Source organism: Crocodylus siamensis, chromosome 2 (assembly GCF_052110815.1).
Source record: "Crocodylus siamensis isolate JL-2025a chromosome 2, ASM5211081v1, whole genome shotgun sequence".
Classification (NCBI taxonomy): Eukaryota; Metazoa; Chordata; order Crocodylia; family Crocodylidae; genus Crocodylus; species Crocodylus siamensis.
In genome coordinates, this window is record NC_143396.1 from 202199518 (window position 1) to 202223107 (window position 23590).

Here is a 23590-nt window from a genome sequence, read left to right on the forward strand (position 1 = left end):
CGTGTTGGGAAATTTGGTCGTCACACCGGACAGCAAAGCTAACATGTTTAACGATTTCTTTGCCTCTGTCTTCCTAAGTAGGGACCAGAACAGCCACCTTCCTGCTGGGCCCCCCTTGGGCCCAAGGGGAGGCACACCTGGGCCACGCGTTAGCGAGGATCTAGTTAGAGAGCTTCTGGAGGGGTTGGATGTGTTCAAGTCAGCCAGCCCGGATGATCTCCACCCTAGGGTTCTAAAGGAACTGGCCGAGGTCATTGCAAGTCCCCTGGCACGGCTTTATGAGCACTCGTGGTGCTCTGGTGAGGTACTGGAGGACTGGAAGAGGGCCAACGTGGTTCCCATCTTCAAAAAAGGCAGGAAGGAGGACCCAGGAAACTATAGGCCGGTTTGTCTTACCTCGATCCTAGGCAAGCTGTTTGAGACAATTATGCTGGCACACATCCAGGAGGGGCCAGCAGGGGACTGCATGCTTAGGGGCAACCAACACGGGTTCATCAGTGGCAGGTCATGTCAGACCAACCTGGTGGCTTTTTACGATCCGATCACCAGATCATTAGATGCAGGGGTAGCAGTGGATATAGTCTTCCTGGACTTCCGGAAGGCTTTTGACACTGTCTCTCACCCCGTTCTCATTAAGAAACTGGGGGGCTGTGGTGTAGACACCCACACAGTCAAATGGGTCACCAACTGGCTGGTGGGCCACACCCAGAGGGTGGTAGTGGATGGGTCCTTCTCAACCTGGAAGGACATGGGCAGTGGGATTCCACAGGGCTCGGTCCTCGGGCCCGCACTGTTCAACGTCTTCATCAGTGATTTGGACGAGGGGGTAAAAAGCACCCTGTTCAAATTTGCTGATGACACTAAGATGTGGGGGGATGTGGGCACACTAGAAGCAAGCATCAAGCTACAATCAGACCTAGACAGGTTACAAGGGTGGGCGGATGAGAATAGGATGGGTTTCAACACAGACAAGTGCAAGGTGATGCACCTGGGGCAGCACAACTGGCACCATACAGGTTGGGGAACTCCCCTCTTGTCAGCACGGAGGCGGAAAAGGATCTTGGTGTCATAATTGAATTCAAGATGAACATGGGCTGGCAGTGTGGCGGGGCAGTTAGGAAGGCCAACCGCACCTTGTCATGTATCCACAGATGCATCTCGAGCAGGTCCAAGGAGGTGATCCTCCCCCTATATGCGACACTGGTCAGGCCACAGCTGGAGTATTGCGTCCAGTTCTGGGCGCCACACTTCAAGAGGGATGTCGACAGCATGGAGAGGGTCCAGAGGAGGGCCACTCCTATGATCAGGGGACAGCAGGGCAGGCCCTATGAGGAGAGGCTACGGGACCTGAACCTGTTCAGTCTCCAAAAGAGAAGGCTGAGGGGGGATCTTGTAGCCTGTTATAAACTAGTCAGGGGGGATCAGCAGGCATTGGGGGAGTCACTGTTCCCCCGAGCACCGCCAGGAGTGACTAGAAATAACGGTCACAGGCTGGCAGAGGGTAGGTTTAGGTTAGATATCAGGAGGCGCTACTTCAGAGTCAGGGCGGCTAGGGTCTGGAATCAGCTTCCAAGAGAAGTGGTGCAGGCTCCTACCCTGGGGGTGTTTAAGAGGAGGTTAGATGTACATCTTGCTGGGGTCATTTGACCCCAGTACTCTTTCCTGCCATGGCAGAGGGTCGGACTAGATGATCTGCTCAGGTCCCTTCCGACCCTAGAAACTATGAAACTATGAATTATTTAGTTATTTATACAACTTTATTTAGAAACCTTTATAAACAATTTTAGATTTATTTGGGGTAGGGCCTGATCAAAAAAAGGACTGCAGAACTGGTCTTCCACAGAAAGCATTATATTTCGATACCAAATTCCATGTGTTGTGCAATGTAAATGTGTGTACATAACAGCACACAGCAGCTACAGTATATCTCACGTAACTGAAAACAGACTTCTGTACTGGGAAAATCATAGGCCAGGTATCAATTCTACCTTTGGCTTGGTACAATGAGATCTAAAATCCTCTGCTGCAGAGACCTTTATTAATTCTCTTTGACATTGAATAAAATGGTATTTACTTTATACACAGTGGCCAAAGTCTACAAAAATAGCTTGGAAACTTCCTATTCAGATAAATGACTTCCTTTGCAAATAATTTTCATAAATGTCTCATGACACCTAAGGTATGGATTTTAGGTACTTTCTTTAAGTTGAAAATGAGTTTGGGGTAGAATATTGGGAGGTTAATCAGAGACTGGTTCGGGCTTCAGTGTGAGATGAATGTACAAGGCATGTTTGCCCATGCATAAAATTGGGAAAAAGGATCAGTTGTTAATGTCTGACTATCCAGTCACTGTTGAGAACCTGCCCAGCTCAAGCATTCAACCTCTTTAGGAGGACCAGTGCTGCATAAATGGCTGCCATTTCTTCACAGACTTAGGTTACCTGTGCCTGTGGGTCTTGGGAAGATGCAATAGTTCCTGAAAACAGAAGAGAAACTAGACTTATTTTCTATGGCAAAACAAGAGGTTAACTTCTAGCAGATGGTCTTCCCGTTCTGAAAATTTGTAATGACTTGACCAAGAGTCTACTGAAGTGAACGAAAATATCTTTATGGGCAGATTTTGCACCACAGCTTTTGAAGCAAACAGGTTATTATGTGTATACAAGGAGATGTTCGTTTCTTAAGATAAAATATTTTTTTAGGCTATTTTACTGTATTTGAGTAAAATACTGTAAAAAAGAACAAAAAGTTTGAGAAAGTCACAGGGAAGGAGCAAGAATGAATGAAATTTATATGCACTCTCTTGTGAAAGAAGATAATGTATGACATTGTTGAGTGTATTGGTTGATTTGAAAATCAGGCTGTGAAAGTTTTGATTGGGTTGGGTTGATCTCAGGTGCAAATATAACAAAATGTCCAGAGGTCCACAGTGTTTGTCTTTGATCAGGTGATTGAAAACTAAGCAAGCAAAATCATAGACCTCACCAAGACGCAGTATCATAAGGCCCTGGCAAATATTGCATTTATAGTGTGTTGAACATGTTAATTGTGCTGTAAATTGCACCAAGTCAGATATCAACCAAATTATGGCACCATAAAATAGCAAATAAGACCCCAAAGTGTTCCATATATAATGGAGAACAGCTTATGGCTAGTTTGTATGGCACTTCAAATTGAATGCGAGGCATATGTCCCAGACCCAGGACCGCCCAGCCAATGCTGACAATTAGCTGATTGTTGGCATCAGCATCAGGCAGCCCCACATCTCAAAATGGACCCAGGGCTGCCTGAGGCCAATGCCAAAAAATTGCTGATTGCTGGCATTGGCCCTGGACAGTCCCAATTCTGGAGCTAGGCATTTGTTGGGTATGAGTTAGGGGCAGCCTCTGAGTCCAGGACCCAGTTACCTGCTGCCCAATCTGCAGCTGCCAGGGGCTAGTATATGCTTGAAACTGTCTTATAAAGAAAGTGCAAATAACATTTTCCTAATCTATGGGGGATGAATATATTCAAAATGTTTGCTTTGTTCTATCTAAAACCTATTATCCTGTACAGACAAAAGGACAAGGAGAAAATGTCCCATCAGAAAACAAAAATTGGACCTATTATGAGAAAATGAAGTTTGTTTTGTTTTCCTGACTAGACCATCTGCCTGCAGCAATTGTTATTGCTAACTAATCGCAAACAAGAATGTGTCTGCATTCATTGGTTGTTTTGGTATACTTTTGCAACATAGGCCAGGATCTCAATTTTGAGCCAGACACATTATGTCATTCAATTGACCCCATGACCTGGATTTTTGCCATATACAGCTTTCTGAGAACTCTATCGCTGGTGGGGGATTGGAGGGGCTCTCCGATTATAGAGACAGCTGATAGAGAGGGACCCTGTGTCTGCTGTTCCACCCCACTCCAATATAGGGGATACTTAATGGAAAGGAAAGGATCTCTATTAGAGTACTCTTGTGTACCCACCGTACAGAACCAGTTTTGACTGTTTCCCTGATTCTCACTCTTCTGTGATGAACAGAGGTCTGATTCAGAAGATCTTAAAGCCCCATATACTTTGCTGTTTTCTTTTTTCCCTAGTTGTCTAAAATAAAACTAAACAAAACCACCTTCCTTCTTACTATGATTGTTTAAAAACTCCCAAAAGTTTTACTTAAGTTGGTTTTAGAAAGATGTCTCAACTGACCCTTTGAGCTGCTAAATTTTGAGACAATTCATATCTGGAGATGAATTTCTCAGCTCGGGTCTATCCTGTTTGCTTTTCTTATACAGCAAAATCCCCTTGTAACTGATGCATCTTAATGCTTAATGCAATTCCAGTCTGTTTTCCCATTGATCAGAACTATTGCAAAGAGATATCATCAGAGGTGACAGTAAAATTCTTGTCAGCTTCAATACTTTCTATACTAAAAGACACAGAACAGGCAAGGAAAGAAGTGATGTTAAGGTGCATAGTGAGTGCACACAGATGCACATGCACCCCCTGAGCATGCACCCCCTATGAAAAGGCGCCACCGACACTGCTGGCAGCGCTGGTGGGCAGTCAACGCTCACCTCCCCACCCCTGCTGCCAACACCGCCAGCAGCATCTGTGGGTGGTCGCAGGTTGCCGGTCGGCACTCGCCATCCCCCCACTCCCGACAGCACTGCAGCTGCAGGTGGCAGCTCTTCACTTACTGCTGCCACACTCGTGCCTCTGCCAGTACTGCTGCCATCTGCAGGTGCTCACTGTGCCCCCCCCCAGCTTCCAGGGGCACGTGGCGTTCATGGGTGCATTCATGCACTGTGACAAACCCAGTGCTCTAAAGTTATTGTGGGTGGTCCCTGACAGTGTTCCCACTAAGCTGCATGGTGAGCATGGCCGCGCAGGTGCCTGGCAGCATGGCATGAGCGTGCCTGTGTGGCCATGCACACTGTGTAGCTTAGAGGGAACGGTGGGCACTGAGGGCACTTTTATATATGCTCTGGGCTAGGGGGAATGCCTTTTAATTAGAGTGCCTCTCGGGAGCTGCTCTAATGAAAACACCCACAGCATTTCATGGATTCAATGTCCTGTATTTCAAAATGGTGGCAAGAGTGCTTTAACTAAAGTTTATTCAACGAGCATCAGTTAAAGCACCTCTGCTGCCATTATGAAGCACAGGAATGCTGAACACACGAGACACTGCAGCACACTGCATGTTCTGATTAGAAGGCTCCAGCAGACTTGAATAATCAGAACGTGTTGAACCACGTGGATAGGTGCCTCTCAGGGCATCACAGTTTCATCAAGTATGTCAACAGAAGTATGAATAATGTTTTATTCTCAAGATACAAGGGCATCAGTTTCATCAATTATGTCAACAGAAATGTGAATGATGTTTTATAGCATGACACAGAAGTTATTTTCTCGAGAGAATAATAACCACATCACTAAAGAGTGACATTCAAATGCTGGACATCACAACATAAAGAGAACTTGACCTGAACATTAGCATAGGATCTTTGGTGGGTGAGCCAGTTACTAATTAATAAACAAAAAGAAATAAATGCATAAAATGACCCTTTTCATTGCAACTAGAATTCCTTTAGGATTTCAATTTTCCATAAAAATAAGACAAGGGCAGCATATATATTCACTGTCCTTCAGATACGTAATAGCCTATATCATTCTGAGAAATGCATAATATATTTGGTTTTGATTCCTACCTGGCAAAAATAATTCTTCCCGCATTTTTGCTCTGGCTTGTTCAGAAAAGCACCTTTTCTTCAACCATTCAGCCTCAAATTCACTGGTGTGTTCATTTGGCCATATAATATACACCTTATACAATAAAATAAACAGTGCATTAAGAATAAGATCATCAATAAGATCTACCTGAAACAATCCCAAAAATATATAAATGTAGTCAGACTCCTAGAAATAGGAATTAAATGTGTCATCGGATATATTGGAATTATTTGCCTCTTCCTGGCAACCTCTGCTGACTTAACAACTACAAAAACTTTCAAAAACTCAATTGAGCACCAGCCCCCAATTGAGTTCCCCCCCCCAACCCTCTTTTTAAAAAAAATCAGTTTTTAAGGCAGCAGAGTGGAAAAGTGATAGAATTCACTGACTTGTGCTAGATGCCTTCATTCTGGATGCCCTGCTTAACAAACATGCTGTGAATGGGAAGAAGCTTTAATGAGGTGTGACAATGAGGAAAAGGTTGGAAGAGAATGATAACAACTTGGGAAGTATGGGGACAACTTTAAGGAAGTGAAGGAGAAAGATGAGAAAAAGATGACTGGATGGAAGAAAAATTAAAATATACACTATTCATTTTTAAGTGTCAAGTTCTCTAAAAGGCTAAGTACAGACAGTCAAAAAGCCAGAGGCTGAATCAATTCAATCTTTGAAGGTTAGTCTAAGCTGCATAGATTGAACCAATAAGCAAGTGAACAGACATTCACTTTTGATTCTGGAAATACAGCCACATGCCTGCAGTGGCCCAGGCCAGAAACATGCTACAGCATGCCCCCTGCTCAGCTGGAACAGGCAGCTTGGGCCAAGGCTAGCCCACTTGCCCTGTGAGTGGGGGGTTTGTGGGGAGGTACAAAGCCTCCTGGGATGCTGGAGGACTGTGAGTTAACTTGAATGTGGAGGGGATCTGGGACAGAAGTTCAATAAATAGATTTAACTTAAATCAGTTAAGTATGATACTATATCCATCCAGGTTTCTCTTAAACCAGTTTCAGCCATTTTGAAAGTGGTTTACAAGCACTGAACTTCTGTCATGTTAATGATATGAACCAGTTTCCGATCACTTATACTGGTTTATATTTAATTTCTGTCCCTAGTGTTTATATGCCTTTTTTGTTTTGGTGCCCCTGGTTGCAGCTAATGGTGTTCACAGACTCTGCCAGTGACTGACCTCCATTATGAATTTGTATTTTGGTAGCACTCAGTAGCTTCAATTAGGATTGGCATCCCATTGTGCCATGCACTACACAGAGAAAGATATAATCCCTGGTCTTGATACACTTAGCATCTCATAGCACCTCATTTTTTTCTGCTAAAATAGGAATTTACTTAATACAATTCAGAAAGACAACACACACTAAAATTTAGAGTGTGGAACCAGGAATTCCTCAGCATTGACCCTAGTGCTTTCATGGATTTTTTTCTGTTACCTTTGGCAAACCATATAAACCAGGGGTATCAAACTTGTTGGGCCTAATGGGCTGGATCTGGACCATGGTGCTTCTCACAGGCTGCATGACCCTCAAACCTTGGTATTAATCCTGTCATTTCAGAGTGGCTCCAGAACTCAGGGAGTTAATGCTTCTTCTGCTTACCTCTTCCTTTTCCCCCTGTTGTCAGTCTTACACTAAAAACCTGATTGTGGTGGCCGGTAAGGTGGGGGTGGGGTATGAACGTGCCATTAACTCCTTGGTTAAATAGTTAACACCATAAACTGATCAGAAAGTCAGTATATAGGCTACTAGACTGTTTTTTCTCTGTGATTCCATAAAGGAGCAAAGGTTGGTGGGGGGAGGTTATAAGTTCAGGAGACAAAAACACAGAGGGAGGGTGGGCTTAGGGAAATGAGAAACTAGGAGAATGAGTCTTCAGTTCTATCAGCCCACCAACTTCTGATGGCAAAGGAGTACAAGTAGGAGGAAAATCATTTTATACTACCTAAAATTAAAAATCTTCTGGTTGTCTGTTTTCCATGGTTAAAACTTACTAGAGTAAGAATGATTAAGATCTTGTATTTGGATTGCTCAAATGACAATAGTTCCTAAACATGCCGCAGAAATGCAGTATAGCACTGAGATCTGTGGATAGCATGAGTGGGGCATATCCTGACATTCATGTTGCAGTTTTACTGTCTATTGCTAATTAAAAATTAGCAAGCACTGTATTATTATATACAAACCATTTAAGAGTAAAATATATTTTAAAAAAATACCTTTTTTCTATCTGTCAAAGTGATGTCCTTCACCCCAATGTCAACATCTAGGTCTTCAAAAGGCAGTTTGCGGGCTTTAGCAGAGTGCAAGAAGCAGTCAGGACACTGGCAGTTGTCTCTTAGCCACACAGAAGGGTACAGGCTCTTGCCCCCATCTTCCCAGTGGATACAAACAAAATGATTGGCATCAAGAGCTTCCACTTTCTGAATTCTTGCATTCATGTTGAAAGGCTGAGCTGCTTGAACTAGTCCAGCTGAACGCTGCAAGGGTATGGATCTTGTTATAATACTCCTGCCCTTTTGTATTAGCAGCGAAACACATGAACAGTCTTGATAGACTTTGGACCTTAATAGGTAGTTACCCACAGCAGTCCACATTTTGATTAGCCTTATGCAATCTTCAAAGGTTGAATGCCTTTGTAGGATTTTCACTACATGCAATAAGTAAGAACACAATAAATTATTGAAAGAATAATGATAAAGACAATAAAAAAAGAAAAGAAAAAAAAGAGCACCCTGTTTCTGCCATGCCCTCTTTTCTCTTTCCCTCTCTCTTCCCTGAACTCTTAGGAATACATATCTTCCACCATTTGTACGTTTTGACCCAAGGAGAAAAATATATTTAGGCCCACATTTTTTTTAAAGTGACTCAGAAACTTTGGGTCTGACACTGCAGATTCCTTTAAAAGTTGCTGTTATTGGTCCTCCTTCCCCAGCACATTTTCACCTGCTAGTCGGTGAAACCCTCATGAGCCTGTCCCACCATGTAGTGTGCAACCCCTGTCAATCCAATCACATTTTGTCATCACCCACATACGTAACTTTCAAACTTCCCACCCAGCAAATCATTCTCATCACCAGTGTTTTAAGTATTTTGATGAATGAGTGGGACTTGTTTGCTGGCTGAAAGCTCTACTTCCTCTAAACAGAACTGTAACGTGGGTACAAACATGGATAAGGGATTGGTTGCTTCTCTGTTCTGACAGCTTAAAAAGGATTTATCTCTAAGGCATCACCAAATAGATATCACCAAATACAGGGGAACAGTTGTGCTGATTCGTTTCTCTGGGTGAAGAAAAACATTGTCTGTTATCCCACCCATTGATCTTATGGGACAATGGGTGGCATGCTCTCCCCTTCCTGAGCAATCTCTCCATGATGCATCCCTGGAAGCAGGGAATCCTGACATTTCCTGCTTCCAGAGCCATGCCTTGGCGATCCTAAGCGTGTGTCTCTGGACACAAGGAAACTTGAGCAGGCAGTCCTGAGGCCTGAGGGGCCTGATCCTGCATGGGAATTCCCAGGACATGCAGAACCAAGCCCCAAGAGCACCTGCCTGGTGCAGTTGGAGAGTGTGGCCAGCTCACTTGCCTATATTTTCCCAACACAAAACAAATAGACAACCCCTGCAATAAAGTGGCATAAATAATTATTACTATTAAATAATTATTATGATCACACTGTGTCATGGCAAAGAGTATGGACGTCTATATGCTTTTGCTTTGTGCCACCATAAAAATGTTTACGGCGACACAAAGATGATGTTTGTTTCCACCCTAACTTTCTCCACAGCAATCAACCTACGTACCTTTTACCGTCAGCCAGCAGCTTGTGCTCCTGTCTTCTACAACCGATTCTTCCTATAGCTGTAGGTAGACTGAATCCCTCACTTTAGGCAATACAGCTCCATACTGGTCCTTCAAAGAAAAGCAAGCTCAAAATTTAACCTTCAAAAGCTTTTGGCCTAATGAAGCAAGCTGTGTACAGGTTATAATTATCCCTTTTAAGAAGAAAATGACTAATGATAGGATGTATTAATAAAAAAGCAACTATCCTCTATTTGGTCTTTTAAAAATGCTTATAATTATATTTCAAGTGTTTATTTGAGCCTTAGCAGCCTTAAAAGCCCAAGCTTCTGGTTTCAGCTAGATTTATGGTTTGCTGTTTGGGAACACAAGGATGTATATAGAAAGGTGTGTATTTCACAACAAATATTTAGAGCAGTGTTGTTGACTGATGGAATACAGAGAAAAATACAAGAGGAATTTGACCAGCAAGAGCTTGTTGTTTTCCTGTGATGTGTGTTGCTTCACTGAGGCCTGTTTACCCACTGATAAATAACTCAGTCCCTAAAATGCATGCCAAGCAGAATCTATTCTGAAATATATGGCAGTAAGTCTCTCCAGTGATATAGAATGGACCTCTAACACACAAAATAAAAGAGGTAACTGATCATGTCATACATAATTGTCTAAAAGAGGTACTAATTCTTCTGTAAAATCTCCAGATAGGTATATTTTGTTGAAGAGAGGACATCTATAATAATTTTAAAAAGACTGGATTTGAGAGGCACCCGATATATCTCCTCTGTGTGTGACAGCAGACATACAGATGCCTGTTTTTATTTTCATGGTTTTTTTATAACTGATATTACTATTCACAAAACACTATTGTTTTATCAGATGCATATGCTTTCACTATTCTCTATACAACCTCTTGCTGGGCTGAGCATGTATTAACTGAGTTGCACCATACCCAGAAAAGGAAAGCTTGTACTCTTCAAGGATGTGCTGCATTTCTTCAGTGTGCAGAAGACTTTTGTTTCTAGTATCAACATTCTGACTTACACGCAAACACAAAATTCTTTTAAACTTCACATTTGGACCACAATTACTTTTACAAAATGATGCAAGATCTATCTCTTTATGTGTGTCTATCCCAACCAGGAAGTTAGAGCACAGTCCCGTCTTCTCAGGGAGTCAGAAATAGCCTACACAGTTCTGAAATGTATGCACACTCAGACCTCTATATTTACTTTATTTTCAGTACTGTGCGTGCAACTGATATAGCCTTTGAGCAGAAGCATAACTGGGCAGTACTGAGTCTTGGGCACTACTAAACCCACTGTACCCTGCATCTTCCCTGCAATGGCCCTGGCCCCAGCTCCAATAGCAAGGACAGTAGAGAAGCAGTAGAAGTGGGTAGACAGTGGTTCTCTGCACTGTGGGAGATGTCATCTTTTTTTGCTGCCAACATGCGTATTGAGCAGCCAAGAAAACACTGGCTTTCAGCACCAAAAAAGGAGGTGACTTCTTCCTTGGTACATCCCGCTACAGTTCCTGCAAGGTACATCACCATCATAACTCTCACTCCCTACTGACTAAGTCAGAGCCATTGCAAGGAAAGTGGCAATGGTGGGGAGGGTGGCATGGAAGGTGATGAATCTTTCTTGCTTCAGTTCTGCCCTACACACACACTTATGCAGTGCCAGCGACCTATATTTTCCCTGTCCCCCACATTGTTACATGACTGTCTCAGTTCCCTGTCAAAAGGGAGGAATGTCTGTTTCACAGCCTGCAGTTAAACCAAACATTCAGTTGGTCTGTAAGGTATATCTCTACCCTGCCTTCTGCCAAACATCAATGTGTTGCATTGACTATAGCATGTTTGGCATGAAAAACAATTCTGTTTCAACTAATGTAATCTTTTTCAAAGATAAATAAATATATCACACACTGCTTTTGAAATGCAGCGATCTACTTTGTGGGCCTACTGTAAACTCTTCCAATACTTTGGCCCCCATTTGCTTGTGTAAATCTGGAATGTCTACTGAAGTCAATGGAATTACACTGCTAAGCTAGGGACAGACATTCAAAAAGCTTGAGCCTGAATTGATTCAATCTTTGCAGGTTAATCTAACCTAGCTAGGCTGAACTGGTTATTAAACGGAAGACCTGGACCGAAGAAATGCAGGCACATGCTGGCAGTGGCTCAGGCCAGAAGCTGGGGGATGCTAGAGCAGCCTTCCCTTCCCTTGCACAGTGCTGAGCTGGGGGCGGTGTGGCCAGGCCCTGGCAGGATGCTCGGACTAGGAAGGGGTTCCCCCCTCGCCATTGATAACAGAGCATTTAGTTACACAGCACAGAGTTACACAGGGATTTATTAGCATTTATCAGCCTGTCAAACAAAACAAAGCTTCTCTCATTAGTTCAAGCTTTTCTTAAACAACTTTTCCCATGGAAGGAACAGAGGGATGTTACTGCTGATTAGCTCCAGGAAGCCATAAGTGGACACAGTCCTGTCTGTCTTTGTCCTGTCTGGCACAGCACAGACTGTAGCCAGCATATGGTATGGTAGCTAATGCGGAGAAGTGTCTGTGTAAGAAGGGGGAAATCCCTACTTGAGCAGGGAGTGGTGCAGGGAAGGGAGCAGGGAGAAGCCAGGCAGATGCTGCTGTTCCTGCTGTCTCTTCCAGAGCTCCAGCCAGGAAACAGAGAGCAGAGAGACACAGCCAGGGTTGCAAAGTATCTGCGATGCTGGGGATTCTGGTTTAAGTTAAACCAGGAAGGGGTCTGGGACTGACATTGCATAAACCAGTTTGACCCAAATCAGTTAAGTCTGATACTACATTCAACCAGGTTTATCTCAAACTGGTTTCACCCATTTTCAAACTAGTTTATGTGCACTGAACTTCTGTTTTGTTACAGGTTTAAACCAGTTTCTGATCACTTAAACCAGTTTATGTGTAATGTCTGTCCTTAGCCCTAATGACTTCTGACTCAGGCCCTACTTCTACTATGATTCAGTGTGTCAACTATTTGGAAAGGATCTCTGGAATAGCTGAAAATGGCAAAAATATTTCCTTTGTGAAGTTACTCATGTATTTTCTAAATTCCCAATTTGTGATCATCAAATCACCCTGCTTATTGTTTCAACTTGAAGTAGTAGCCTACATTAACCATCTATGGAAGGCAATGGTGCAATGAATGGACTATTTATGGTTTCCCTTGAATGATAGGGTGGTGTCTTCTTTAAAAAACAAAAGCCAACTGAAGCCAACAGATAATTCTGTTGAAAATATGGCTGCCATGACATAACATTTAACAAGTCTTAACACTGAGGTACTAAACAGAAATTAACTGGCATCAGCATGAACAAGTCAAGTAAGTACTACTCTGATTTTGTACATGGCAAATTTAAGGTCATATTTTACTCAGTTATACCAGTGAGGATCTAGACTCTCTGTATTTCCACCAGCATGAGTGAAAACAGAATTTGGGCAGCAAATTGCAGGAAGTAATCATTATTACTGGACTACTTATTATGAACATTTTTATTATGTTCATTGTATTACCAAAAGCCTCCTATTATGATCAGGGCCGAATGCAACTAGATGTTGTGTAACTACTTGCAGAGAAACTTATGCCCTGAAGAGATCATAACCTAAAACAGGACAGAAAGAGAAAACTAAGACATACAGAAAGTTGGCAATAGGACCAAGAACTGGCCCTCAGGAGCTTCCAGTTCTGAATCTTATGCTCAGACTGCTAGGCTATGGCCAAGTTTATTTTAAAAGATCACTGAAGCTATTGCTTGGAACCTATTACTTATTGCCATAAGAATACTTCTAGTACATTATTCAAGGTAGTAATAATTTCAAAATATCTTGTCAATTGCATTATTTTATATGTGTAACCCTTCTACTGGGTACCAGTTGCCAGCACAAGGACCAGGTTCATGTTTTTGGGGTACCTCACAAATTATACCTGTGGCTTGAGCCCCCACCCAGAAATTTTGGGAACACTGAATTAATGACTAGGGTGTCCTGCATAAACAACCCCTCCCCCCTTGCAAACAGTGTAACCAGAAAACATTTAATACAGAAAACAAAAGAAAACACAAAATGTGAAACACTACTAACTATACAACATTGTCTAAAGGTTGTTTTGTGCCAGGGGAAGCTGGGTCCTTCCTTGGAGCAAGCGGCCCCTTGGTGCTGTTGGAGGGATAGTGGCATGGCAATTTTTGCTCCCACGGAGAGGTTGTGCATAGGGGGCAACTGCAGCTCCAGACAGGGACAGCACGGACTGTAGCCAGCATATGGTATCGTAGCTAATGCCTGAGCCACTGCCAGCATGTGCCTGCATTTCTTCGGTCCAATTAAATGGATGTCTTCCGTTTAATGCACCCTGCACTTCTGGGCTCAATTATATGGCCTGATGAAATGAAAACTGCAGGAAAACTCCAAAGGAACCAGGGGCTGATTCCCCCAAAACTGGTAGGATTAGAAACACCCAGGTTCCAACCCTGTTTAAGCTGCCAGGACTAAATCCTGGCCAGCAAACCCAAGGAATCAATACTCTTTCCCACAGTATTAATCCCTTAAAACCTTAAAAAAAAGAAAAAAAAGGGGGGGGGGAGAAAAGGAGGAGAGAGAGGAGTTCCCAGACACTGGGGCAGTTCTCCCTCTCTCTCCCCACTACCTGAGCTTCCCTTTTTGCTATCTGCACTGCTTCTCTCTTGGAGGAGACTTCACTCTTCAGCAGCAGCTAGCAGCTTCTCCTTCTCCAGCCAGTCTAGCTCCCCTTATATCTCTTTGCATGACATCACCCGGCCGTGTCCGGTCAGGGAGCACCACATGCCAGTTCTTCTCCCAACCAACTGGTCTGAGGAATCCTCTGATTCCCCTGGCCAATGAGGCCAGAGGGTTTTACATATTTTCCCCAGCTACAAACCCCAGCTTGCCATTTGTTGAGCACATGGCCAGAACAACAGGGGCCACCTGCCCACATGAAAAAAGACTACACACAAAAAAACACAGTATACATATACCCAGTGTGTGTGTGGTAGGGAGCATTACATATGTAATTCAGTTTTGGATTCCAACTTTTTCTTCTCAATTTTACAGTATGTCGACAGCATTTCTCTTCTAGGGCTAGGGACAGAAATTACACATAAACCGGAATCAGTGATCAGAAACTGGTTCAAATCTGTAACATAACAGAAGTTATGTGCATACAAACTGCTTTCAAAATGGCCAGAACCAGTTTACGATAAACCTGGATGAATGTAGTATCAGGATGAACTGATTTAGGTTAAATCAGTTTATTGAACTGTCCCAGATCCCCTCCACATTCAAGATAACTTACAGCCCCCCAGTATCACAGGATGCTTTGCACCTCCCTCACAACCCCTGCCTCACAGGGTGGATGGATTAGCCATGGCCAGAGCTGTCTGCTCCAGCTGAGCAGGGAGGCATGCTCTGGCACCCCTGGCTTCTGGCCTGGGCCACTGCAGGCATGTGGCTGCATTTCTGGAATCAAAAACAAAAGCCTGTTCACTTACTTATTGTTTCAAGCTATGCAATTTAGACTAACCTGCAAAGACTGAATCAATTCAGCCTCGGGCTTTTTGACTGCTGTACTTAGTCTAGAAGTAACTATTACTGCAAGCTGAGTTAAAAGCATTGATATTTCAGGAGTTTCCATGCCACCCAATGCTCCCTCCCCCATCCCCTCAGTCTTCAGTCTCCTCCCAAAGCTTAAAAACAGGAAATAAGCATCCATATAATGTTATTTTACAACTGAAAACTTGTCCTGTAATTTACTATAAAAATTATTTGCCATGAGCAGACAATAATAATTGTGATTAATTCCAAAAGTATCTGATAATGCAGGAAAGATTCAAAATACTTTATCAGTATCTCAGATTTTCTGCATTTCTTTCTCCATATTTTTACAATCAAAGCTATTTGCAGAATGAAAGGAGAATCAAGATCAGGATATTTGTTTCTTAAGCATCTGCATGCTCCTGTTGTGCATTCCTTTCTCAAAGACCTAATTCTATATGAGATGAAAGCAGCCGCCACGGGAATGTGGTCATGGGCACAGAATTATGATTGTAGGTAATATCTGATGAGATCTATTTCTCAGATTTATATCCTTAACCTTTTTTTAAATGTTCTCTTTAGAGGGAAGACAACATTTTTACCCTCCCTGGCTTTCATCTTTCATTCAGCCCCAACAACATCAGTGGATATCATAAGTTCATATAATTGTTGCCTGGCATTTGTGTGGCTCTTATCTGCTGTTATCAGTAGCTGTTAACAATATTTGTTATTGTGAGTTTTATGTAAACAAACAGTAAGGCAAAAAGTAAATTAGGTGTAAGAACAGTCAGCATAAATATTTTAAAATAGTATAGCTAAGATAATGTGAATTCTCTACTGATGCTATGAACTATATTAAAAATGGTTCAGGACCCTATAGGAAGATGCAGAACTCCATTCTTGAGTGATGGCTCTTATATAAAGATTCAGCCATGCCTGGAGTGCAATGAAATCTGAGTCATATTAGTTGGTCAATTCAACTAGAACCAAGTCAAATACAAAAGAACCTGTTGCCACTTTTGGATTGTATTGGCAACTGGGATCTGGGATAGAAGAAAACCTGCATGGACTATACACAAACCATGTATGCTTTATAGGAAAACACAGTGGGCACATCTACATGTGCAATTAATGCATCTATATTTTCTGCACAAAAAATTCAGGCACATTAAATTGTGCCCCCTGCACACATCTAGATGTGTGCTCATCAGGAGTAAATTTGCTTTAGATGGGAGCAGTTCAGTTCAGAGCTGCTCTTGCCCTACTCTGCGTCCCTGCAGCAGCTATGAGGAGCTTCCAGGAGCCAGGACAGATATCCCCATCCTGCGCAGATTGGGAGGGGTCTCCACGGGGCTGGCAAGTAACAGCCCACCAAGCCAAGACAACTCTCCCCACCCCGTGTGGCCCCCTGCTGCCTAGGCTATCTGGTCACCATTTACATGTGGTCTTTGGTGCATTCGTTTAATGCACCAATTTCTAGTACCTGTATATACCTACATATCTACTGTGCAGTAATTGCTGGACACATGTAGATGATGACTTTAGTCTAATGCACACTAAAGCATTAGATTAGATTAGTTTAATGCGCAGTACAACGGTTCATGTACATACACCCAGTATGTGGCAATCATGTTAAACACACTGAGCCTGGTAATCCATTCAGAGAAATGAACTTATAATGAAATGCAGAGGCAAGTTACATACAGTTAAAACATGGAAATTATCTCTGCTGTTGACCATTTTTCACTTGGTTAACATCAGTAATGTTTATTATTTTGTTTCTGCATATACACAGGCAAGACTATTGGGCGAAGTGCTCTCTAAAAGATCAAATGTCATTTAAGTATTTGGATTTTGTCATAATCTAACTCGATAGATCATTTTAAATCAATATTATTAACACAGTAAACAAGATGGGAGCAGTTACCTTTGTTGATTTATATATTTAATTTTAAACTTGGAAGTAAAACTTCATGCTGGACAATTTACACGTCTCTGAAAACTTATATAAGAATGAAAAATCTCTAGAATTAAAAATACACCATTAACTGAGGAAATGGAGGCCTCCTAAGTACACAGACCAGGGATGGCCAAGTTGTGGTATGTATGCCACAAGTAGTGCTGTGAGTGGCATGAGAGCCCCAGGCACTTGTGCTCACTGTTTTTTAAACAGATTCACATCACACAGTTTGAATCAAATTTCAATTGAAATTAAGGGTTAATAGATGATCAAAGGGGTTTGCCCCTTTCTTCACAGGCCAGTAGTGTGCTTATCCAGGGCTGGCAGCTTAGTCAGGATGCTGATACTTAGTCACTATGAAGTGTTGGCACATTTGTCATTGTAAAGGTGTTACTATGTGCCTGATAGCCTCTTACCTGTTGCAAAAACCCAAATGAGTGTCCTTGGAGGGGACTGATATTTGCAATACTCACCTGCATTCCTAAAAAATGCTTATCTGAGTTCCTAAGGAATGTTTTTCCTAAAAGCCATACATGATAATTAATACAGTTTAAATGGCCTAATTCAGACTGCCCTAGTATGAAATAATTTTAATCCTCATTCAATACAGATTAGTTAATTCGGACCAGAGCCAATTTTAATTCAGACTACAGAAGTCCACAGATATACAGTGATGGCTGTACTCCAGATTAAACCTAGAAAAATGTCATGTCTATAAACAGCCTCAGCAAGAAGTGGTGCTGGAATGGAGGAAGGGGGGCTCAAACCTTTAGCTATGTGGAGGGGAACAGAGGCAGGATGCTGCTGAGGTGAAATGTCAGGTGTCACTGATGCAGGTGAATCCTTCCGTGATGCTGTAGCCACTGCTGAATTCAGGACTTTGGATCCTTGCTGGGTTGCATGGCTGGGAAAAATTAACCTGGCTAGCACACCTCTGTGAAATGGCACTTGGGAAGGTGGTGGAGTGGGGTTTAACTTGTATGCCTGCCTAAAAAGGTTAGCCATCACTGGCAAAGACCTTTCTGAAGGTGAGAGGACCCAGGAGGGCTTGGAGCCTTTTTAGAAGAGCTTCAGAAGAGCAGCAGCGGGTATGCTCCACTTGTTATGTGTGAACGAGCTAACAATAATTCAAACACAGTGAACCCACTCCAACTTTAATGCTCTTTCATGCAGGGTTAAAGTTGGAGTTACATTCGAATTGTTCTCAGCTTACTGATACATAACAATTATGATGTACAAGCTGTTGCCCTTCTGAAATGATCCCCTTTTGAAAGGGCTCCTGTGTCCATACCCTCATATCCATTATTAGGATGCCATTTTAGGATGGGAGTGTTTAAAAAATACGAAATGATATAGAAACATGCTGTGAATGCTTCTTTTGTATTACTAACAAATTGTGTCAGGACACCAGCTTCACAAAGCGATACTTGGCAAGATAATACAGTTACAGTATTTCATACTGCACCGCTCCATAAAATTATTTTGGGACCAAAGGGACCAACAGCCAACTTATGATTGGTATATGTAGAAAAAGCACAAACATCAGCTCAAGAAAACTTTGCTTATTTATTATGGAAATCCCTACCACAAAAGGTCAGGGACTGAATTACTGAAAGTGTTTGAACTTCTTCTTTTTATTTTTTTTAAAGAGCTGGCTGGTTTTGATTTATGACTAATAATATTCTTTAGTAACACATATTAAAATAGGTTAATTGAATTTCATGCTTCACAGCCTAAAATGATTGCTGCTGAGAGCAGGAAGGAAAAGTTTCCCCTGCATACAGCAGCGTACAATAGCCCAGATGCATTGTGTATTCTTCTCTCCATCTTTGAAGCATCAGACATTTGTCACTGTCAGACAAGCTATCAGATTAAATAAGATGCTAATTTGATGTAGTACAGAAAAGTCTCTGTTCCTAAGAATGTGAAAACTGTACTTTTCCCCAGGGTCAGTCTGGAAAGTTTGAGCTTAAGCAACTTCTTTTGAATGAAAGAAGTCCCACTCACAAAAATTGATCTCTAAAATTCTTATGTAATGTTGACCCTTCTTTAACAAGGTACCAGTCTGGAAGGATGGTGTAAAGGTGAAAGACTGGAACATCTAGGCCAGTGGTTCTCAACCTTTTGGACTCCAGGAACCTTTTAGTGGATTCAAGGTACCTGTCTATGATTTATGTGAACTGAGTGGTACCCAGTTTCAAAATCTAATTTATATATCACAGTGCTTACTTCTTTGCAGAGGGGCTGATCTAGGCCAATGATTCTCAGCCAGAGCACGGTGCTCCGCTAGAGTGCCATGAGATCCTTTTCAGGGTGCTGCAGAATATGAGCACTGTTAGGGGTGCAAATACCAACACCTGATTCAAACCCTGACATTTCAAATTGGAATCCATAGTGTCTGAGCCACTGGCCAGCTGAAGTTTTTCTGAGTTCACTGCAGAAGAGGAATTGCTCTATTTTGGCATAGTCAAAAACCAAAGGAAAGCTTATGGTAGTATTTTCAGATGGAAGAGCAGAGGAGCCCTGTTTCAGGCTCACCAGAGTGCAGATATTTGGAGCTTGCTTGGGATTTAACGCTCTGATGTTGCAAGAGGGAGATGTTTGCACAAGAATCTCACTGGAGATTACAGCCTTGGCACAGGGCTAGCAGGGGCCCTTGTGCCCCTTGGCAACCCCCCGCCCTCTGCCCCCGGCTGCATTTGGGGCTGCGCTGAATATGGCTGGGCATAGGATTGCCAACCCTCCAGGACTGCCCTGGAGTCTCCAGGAGTTAGATATAAATCTCCAGAAGGCTGCTGAGAGTCACCAGGGAGATCAATGACGGGACATTCATGAAAATAAATATTAAATGGTAAATCCAATGTATACAGTAGTCCAGTGGATTTTTTAAAAGGTAGCAGTAATGTGCATTTGCCTTCCTGACCTAAAGTCTGCTCAGTGCAGTCATTCTTGTCATTATGGCATGTGCTGAAACCGCCCGGAATAGATTCAAATGGAGCTGGCAATCCTGGCTGGGCATGCATGCCCTGGGTATTGGGGTGACCGCCTCTCCCTGCCCCCCCCCCGCAAGTGGCTGCATTTGGGACTCCACTGAATATGGCTCTGACTTGCTTTTAGGGGGCCACAGACAAGGAGCCTCGGGGGAGGAAGGCGCCCCCCTCCAGCACCCGGGCTCAATCCTCCCTGCGCGGGGCCTGGTAGCCGGGAGGGAGACCCTGCCCCCCTCGGCCCACAGTCGCTTCCGTCCCGCCCGCCTGCCTGCGGCCCCTTCGCGCAGGGGGCCGGCAACCCCAAAGGCTCCCCGTGGGGCCCTCGCTCACCTGCCGGCCTGGCTTCCCCCCGCGCTCGCGCCGGGCCCCGCGTCTGCCGCCGCTGGGGCTTGCGAGCGGGCGGCGGGTGCGGTGCGGCCGGGGACGAGACGCCTGCCAAGTAGGGTAAAGGGCAGTCGGGCCTCGCCGGGCTGAGCTAACCGATGCCGTTTGCATTGCCCACGGGGCCGCGGGCAGCGCTGCCGAGCGAGGCTTGAACTGAGCGCTTTCCACCAAAAGCTGTGGGTGTGGGTCGGGTCTTTTTGCACTGCCACAGCATCAGCAAGAGGGATCATCATCTCTGCTGGCAGCACTGCCAGATCCTGACTTGAGTCCTGCTTTTACTGAATCAGCAGTTCCCTAAGACCGGCTGGACCCATGTGCTACCAGGCTCCTGGTTGGGTTTTAGATACTTGAAGCCAGCTGTCCTACACCGCCACACGCAAGGCGGCTGGTCCCCACCCCCCGCCTCAGACTCAATGCCCACACTTGGGAAGGGAGCATCTTCATTCATTGCATCTGGTCCTTTGGCTCCCCGGGCTGCCCCACTGTGCGGTTGCTGTAGCTGAACAGAAAGTAGATGTGGTTACATGCAGCAGGCTGGCCATGTCATCTGCACGTTCAGAAATGTTGGGCCCAAACCTGAGAGCTCAGCAGAGATGAAGCTGCCTGGTTAAAATAAAACAAAATAAAATGTGCTTTTAATAAGATGGCTTTTAATACAGGTGCTTGCCCGAAAGCTTGCAAAATCGCTACTCAGTTGATCTAATAAAAGATCACATTTACGCAAGGAACTGCCTGCCTATGTCCTTAGACCAACAGGGCTGCAACAAAACCCCTTTTTTAAAGGAGTAATAAAAGAATGAGACCACTTTAATTAGGTCATTTACTAGTGCTGATAGCTTGTCATTTTGCTTGGTCTCAAAGTAATACAAGAAGCATAAAAGCATGCCTTAAAGCATGGCTTAATACTAAAGGCAGAAAACCACCTTCATGAAAATATTTTTTTTGTATTGCCTGCTTAATGTCTTTCAGTTGCTTGATATTCATAGCTGGTAATTTCTCCATGGAGTAAGGGTGGGCGTAGTTTTTTATGAATATGTGCAGAGTTTTGTTCCTTGTTAGTCTCCTATAGTTCTACTGTAGAGTTATGTCAGTCAGACAGATGTTTCACTTTTCTTTTTACTTCTGACACGTCATCTCAACACTTTTGTGAAAAACCATGTATTGTAATGCCTGGGTGAAATCCTGGCCCTAACGAAACCAAATTTTAATTTTGCCATTCTTGGGTGCTGTCACTTCGCTGCCTGCAATGGAGTTATATTAACAGAGCAGTTAACAGTGTTTGTCTATATGATAAAATAACCACATCATCATAATAATTCAGTAGTGGTTTATGCAGGGAATGCATGGCGCGTAAGTTACTCTGCATACGTGGTCCCCTACCCCGCTGCATTGCACATGCAGGTGCCTGGACTGCTCTCAAGTCTGCAGCAGCATGCAAGCTGCCTCGTCTTGCCCCATGTTACCCCTTGGGGTAGAGGCAATAAGTGGTAGCTGAAGGAAAGAGGGGAGCCTGGGGATCCTGGCTGCTGCTTCAGCCAGAGTGATAGGGAGAGCAGCATCTAGGTGGGAGCCTGGGGCAGCAAATGAATACCCTGTGGGCCGCTAAATGCACTATATCATAAGGTCAGTCATAGGTTCATAGATTTTAAGGGCAGAAGGGTCCATTAAGTAGGCTGACCTCCTGTATAAGATGTAAAAGAGAAATTCATGCAGTTACTTTTGCATTGGTTTCAATAGCTTGTGTCTGACTAAAATACATCTTCCAGAAAGGCATGCCATTTTGAATGAAGACACAGAGAGATGGAGAATTGTACTTTCCTTATTGAAGCCCTTTTTATCAGTTAGGTCTCTACTGTTTCAAGAGCACCTATGCTGATTAACAAGCTGAGGTGATATGGAGCATAGGTGATTTTTTAAAGCCATTCTGTTGAGAGCTACTGTGTACTAGAGATCAAAACTGCAAATACAGATTGACACAGTTTAGGGACCCTAACGGTTACATTTCAGGCACATCATTTCTTTCAGCCACATGTCCTTGAACAGCATGTGAAGTGAAGGATTGTGTAGGAATCTCTATGCCAGTTCAGTGCTAACAAGGAGTTAGTGTTACAGATGGTAGTATCATCAAACCACTGTGCTGGGTGCAACAAGCCAAAAAAAAGGTTAGCTTCTTAAAAATAAATCTAAAAATATCAGTAAAATAAAATTTCCCTAATCTGCTGCTGGTAAGTACCGCTTGAGCCAACAAATCTTTTAATGTGTTGTTCAGTTCAACGGTATGCTTCTGGTTGAGGGCATTTCTAATGAGACCAGGAGAGTGACACAAGTCGCTGGCTCAAATCTACCTGAGCTATAATTTTGAACAGCTGTTACTATGTTTTGCTTGTTCACTGGTCCATGTGCAATGTATTTGGTAATCTCACTTCAGTTACCCTTGGTCGGGCATCCAAATAAAACACAGTGATATGCATTAATTGACATTCCCTGAGAGAAACCAAATACAGAATAGGTAGGGAAACCTTGTCAGACCTAGAAGTGTTTCTTTTGAACCTCTCTGCCAGCTGCATAAGATATACTTGGTCCATTGGTTAAAAAATATCCTCGCTTTTGTTTTTAAAGTACATAGGAAACCAGTGGTGCTTTTGCATAAAAAGTAAAAAAAGAATATATATCTTAAATGCTGTCAAGCTAAAACCTTTTGCAAATACTACTACATTCACAAAGATTAAACACATTGACTAGCTTGCTGGAAATACATGTAAGCAGAAGCAGCAAAAGAGTTACGTACTCCTTAGAAAAAGCATTCTTAGTGTTTTGGCAGTTACAATCGCCTTAGACCGACTTTTGTGTCATATGGGAAATTAAATATTTTTGTTGGTAGTATTATTAAATAGTAACCTCTGAGCCAAAACCTGTTATAATGCAGACAAGCATATGCCTAATTTACTTCGTAAGGCAAGAATAGCAAGACTTAATTGCTTTCAAATTATGTCCCAATTCTATTTTCCATCTTAGTTCTCACATTCTTTCCCTGCTTTTTTCCCAGTTTCTTTAAGGTCTAGACATACTCAGCTGTCTTACATTTCTAGTTTTGTTCTAGCTTTTCAGCTTGTCCTTTGCTCCTATTAAAATAATATTCCTTC

The 23590-nt window shown here is 43.1% G+C and overlaps 1 protein-coding gene across 3 annotated transcripts in view; it reads right to left on the reverse strand.

Moving 5' to 3' along the window:
* Positions 1-20961, reverse strand: part of BBOX1 (gamma-butyrobetaine hydroxylase 1) — an 85821-nt gene extending 64860 nt beyond the window's left edge. Inside the window, exons 1-4 of one of the 3 annotated variants that reach the window (XM_090032826.1) lie at positions 20394-20956; positions 9534-9642; positions 7946-8376; positions 5697-5811 (exon numbers count right to left, since the gene is read on the reverse strand). In XM_090032826.1, coding sequence (XP_089888952.1) covers positions 5697-5811; positions 7946-8323 — 493 coding nt within the window. In that variant the 5' untranslated portion in view covers positions 8324-8376; positions 9534-9642; positions 20394-20956. Of the gene's footprint in view, positions 1-5696; positions 5812-7945; positions 8377-9533; positions 9643-20393 lie in introns of all 3 variants that reach the window. The other 2 variants (XM_090032828.1, XM_090032825.1) reach the window with 2 other exon arrangements.
* Positions 20962-23590: the final 2629 nt, after the last annotated feature.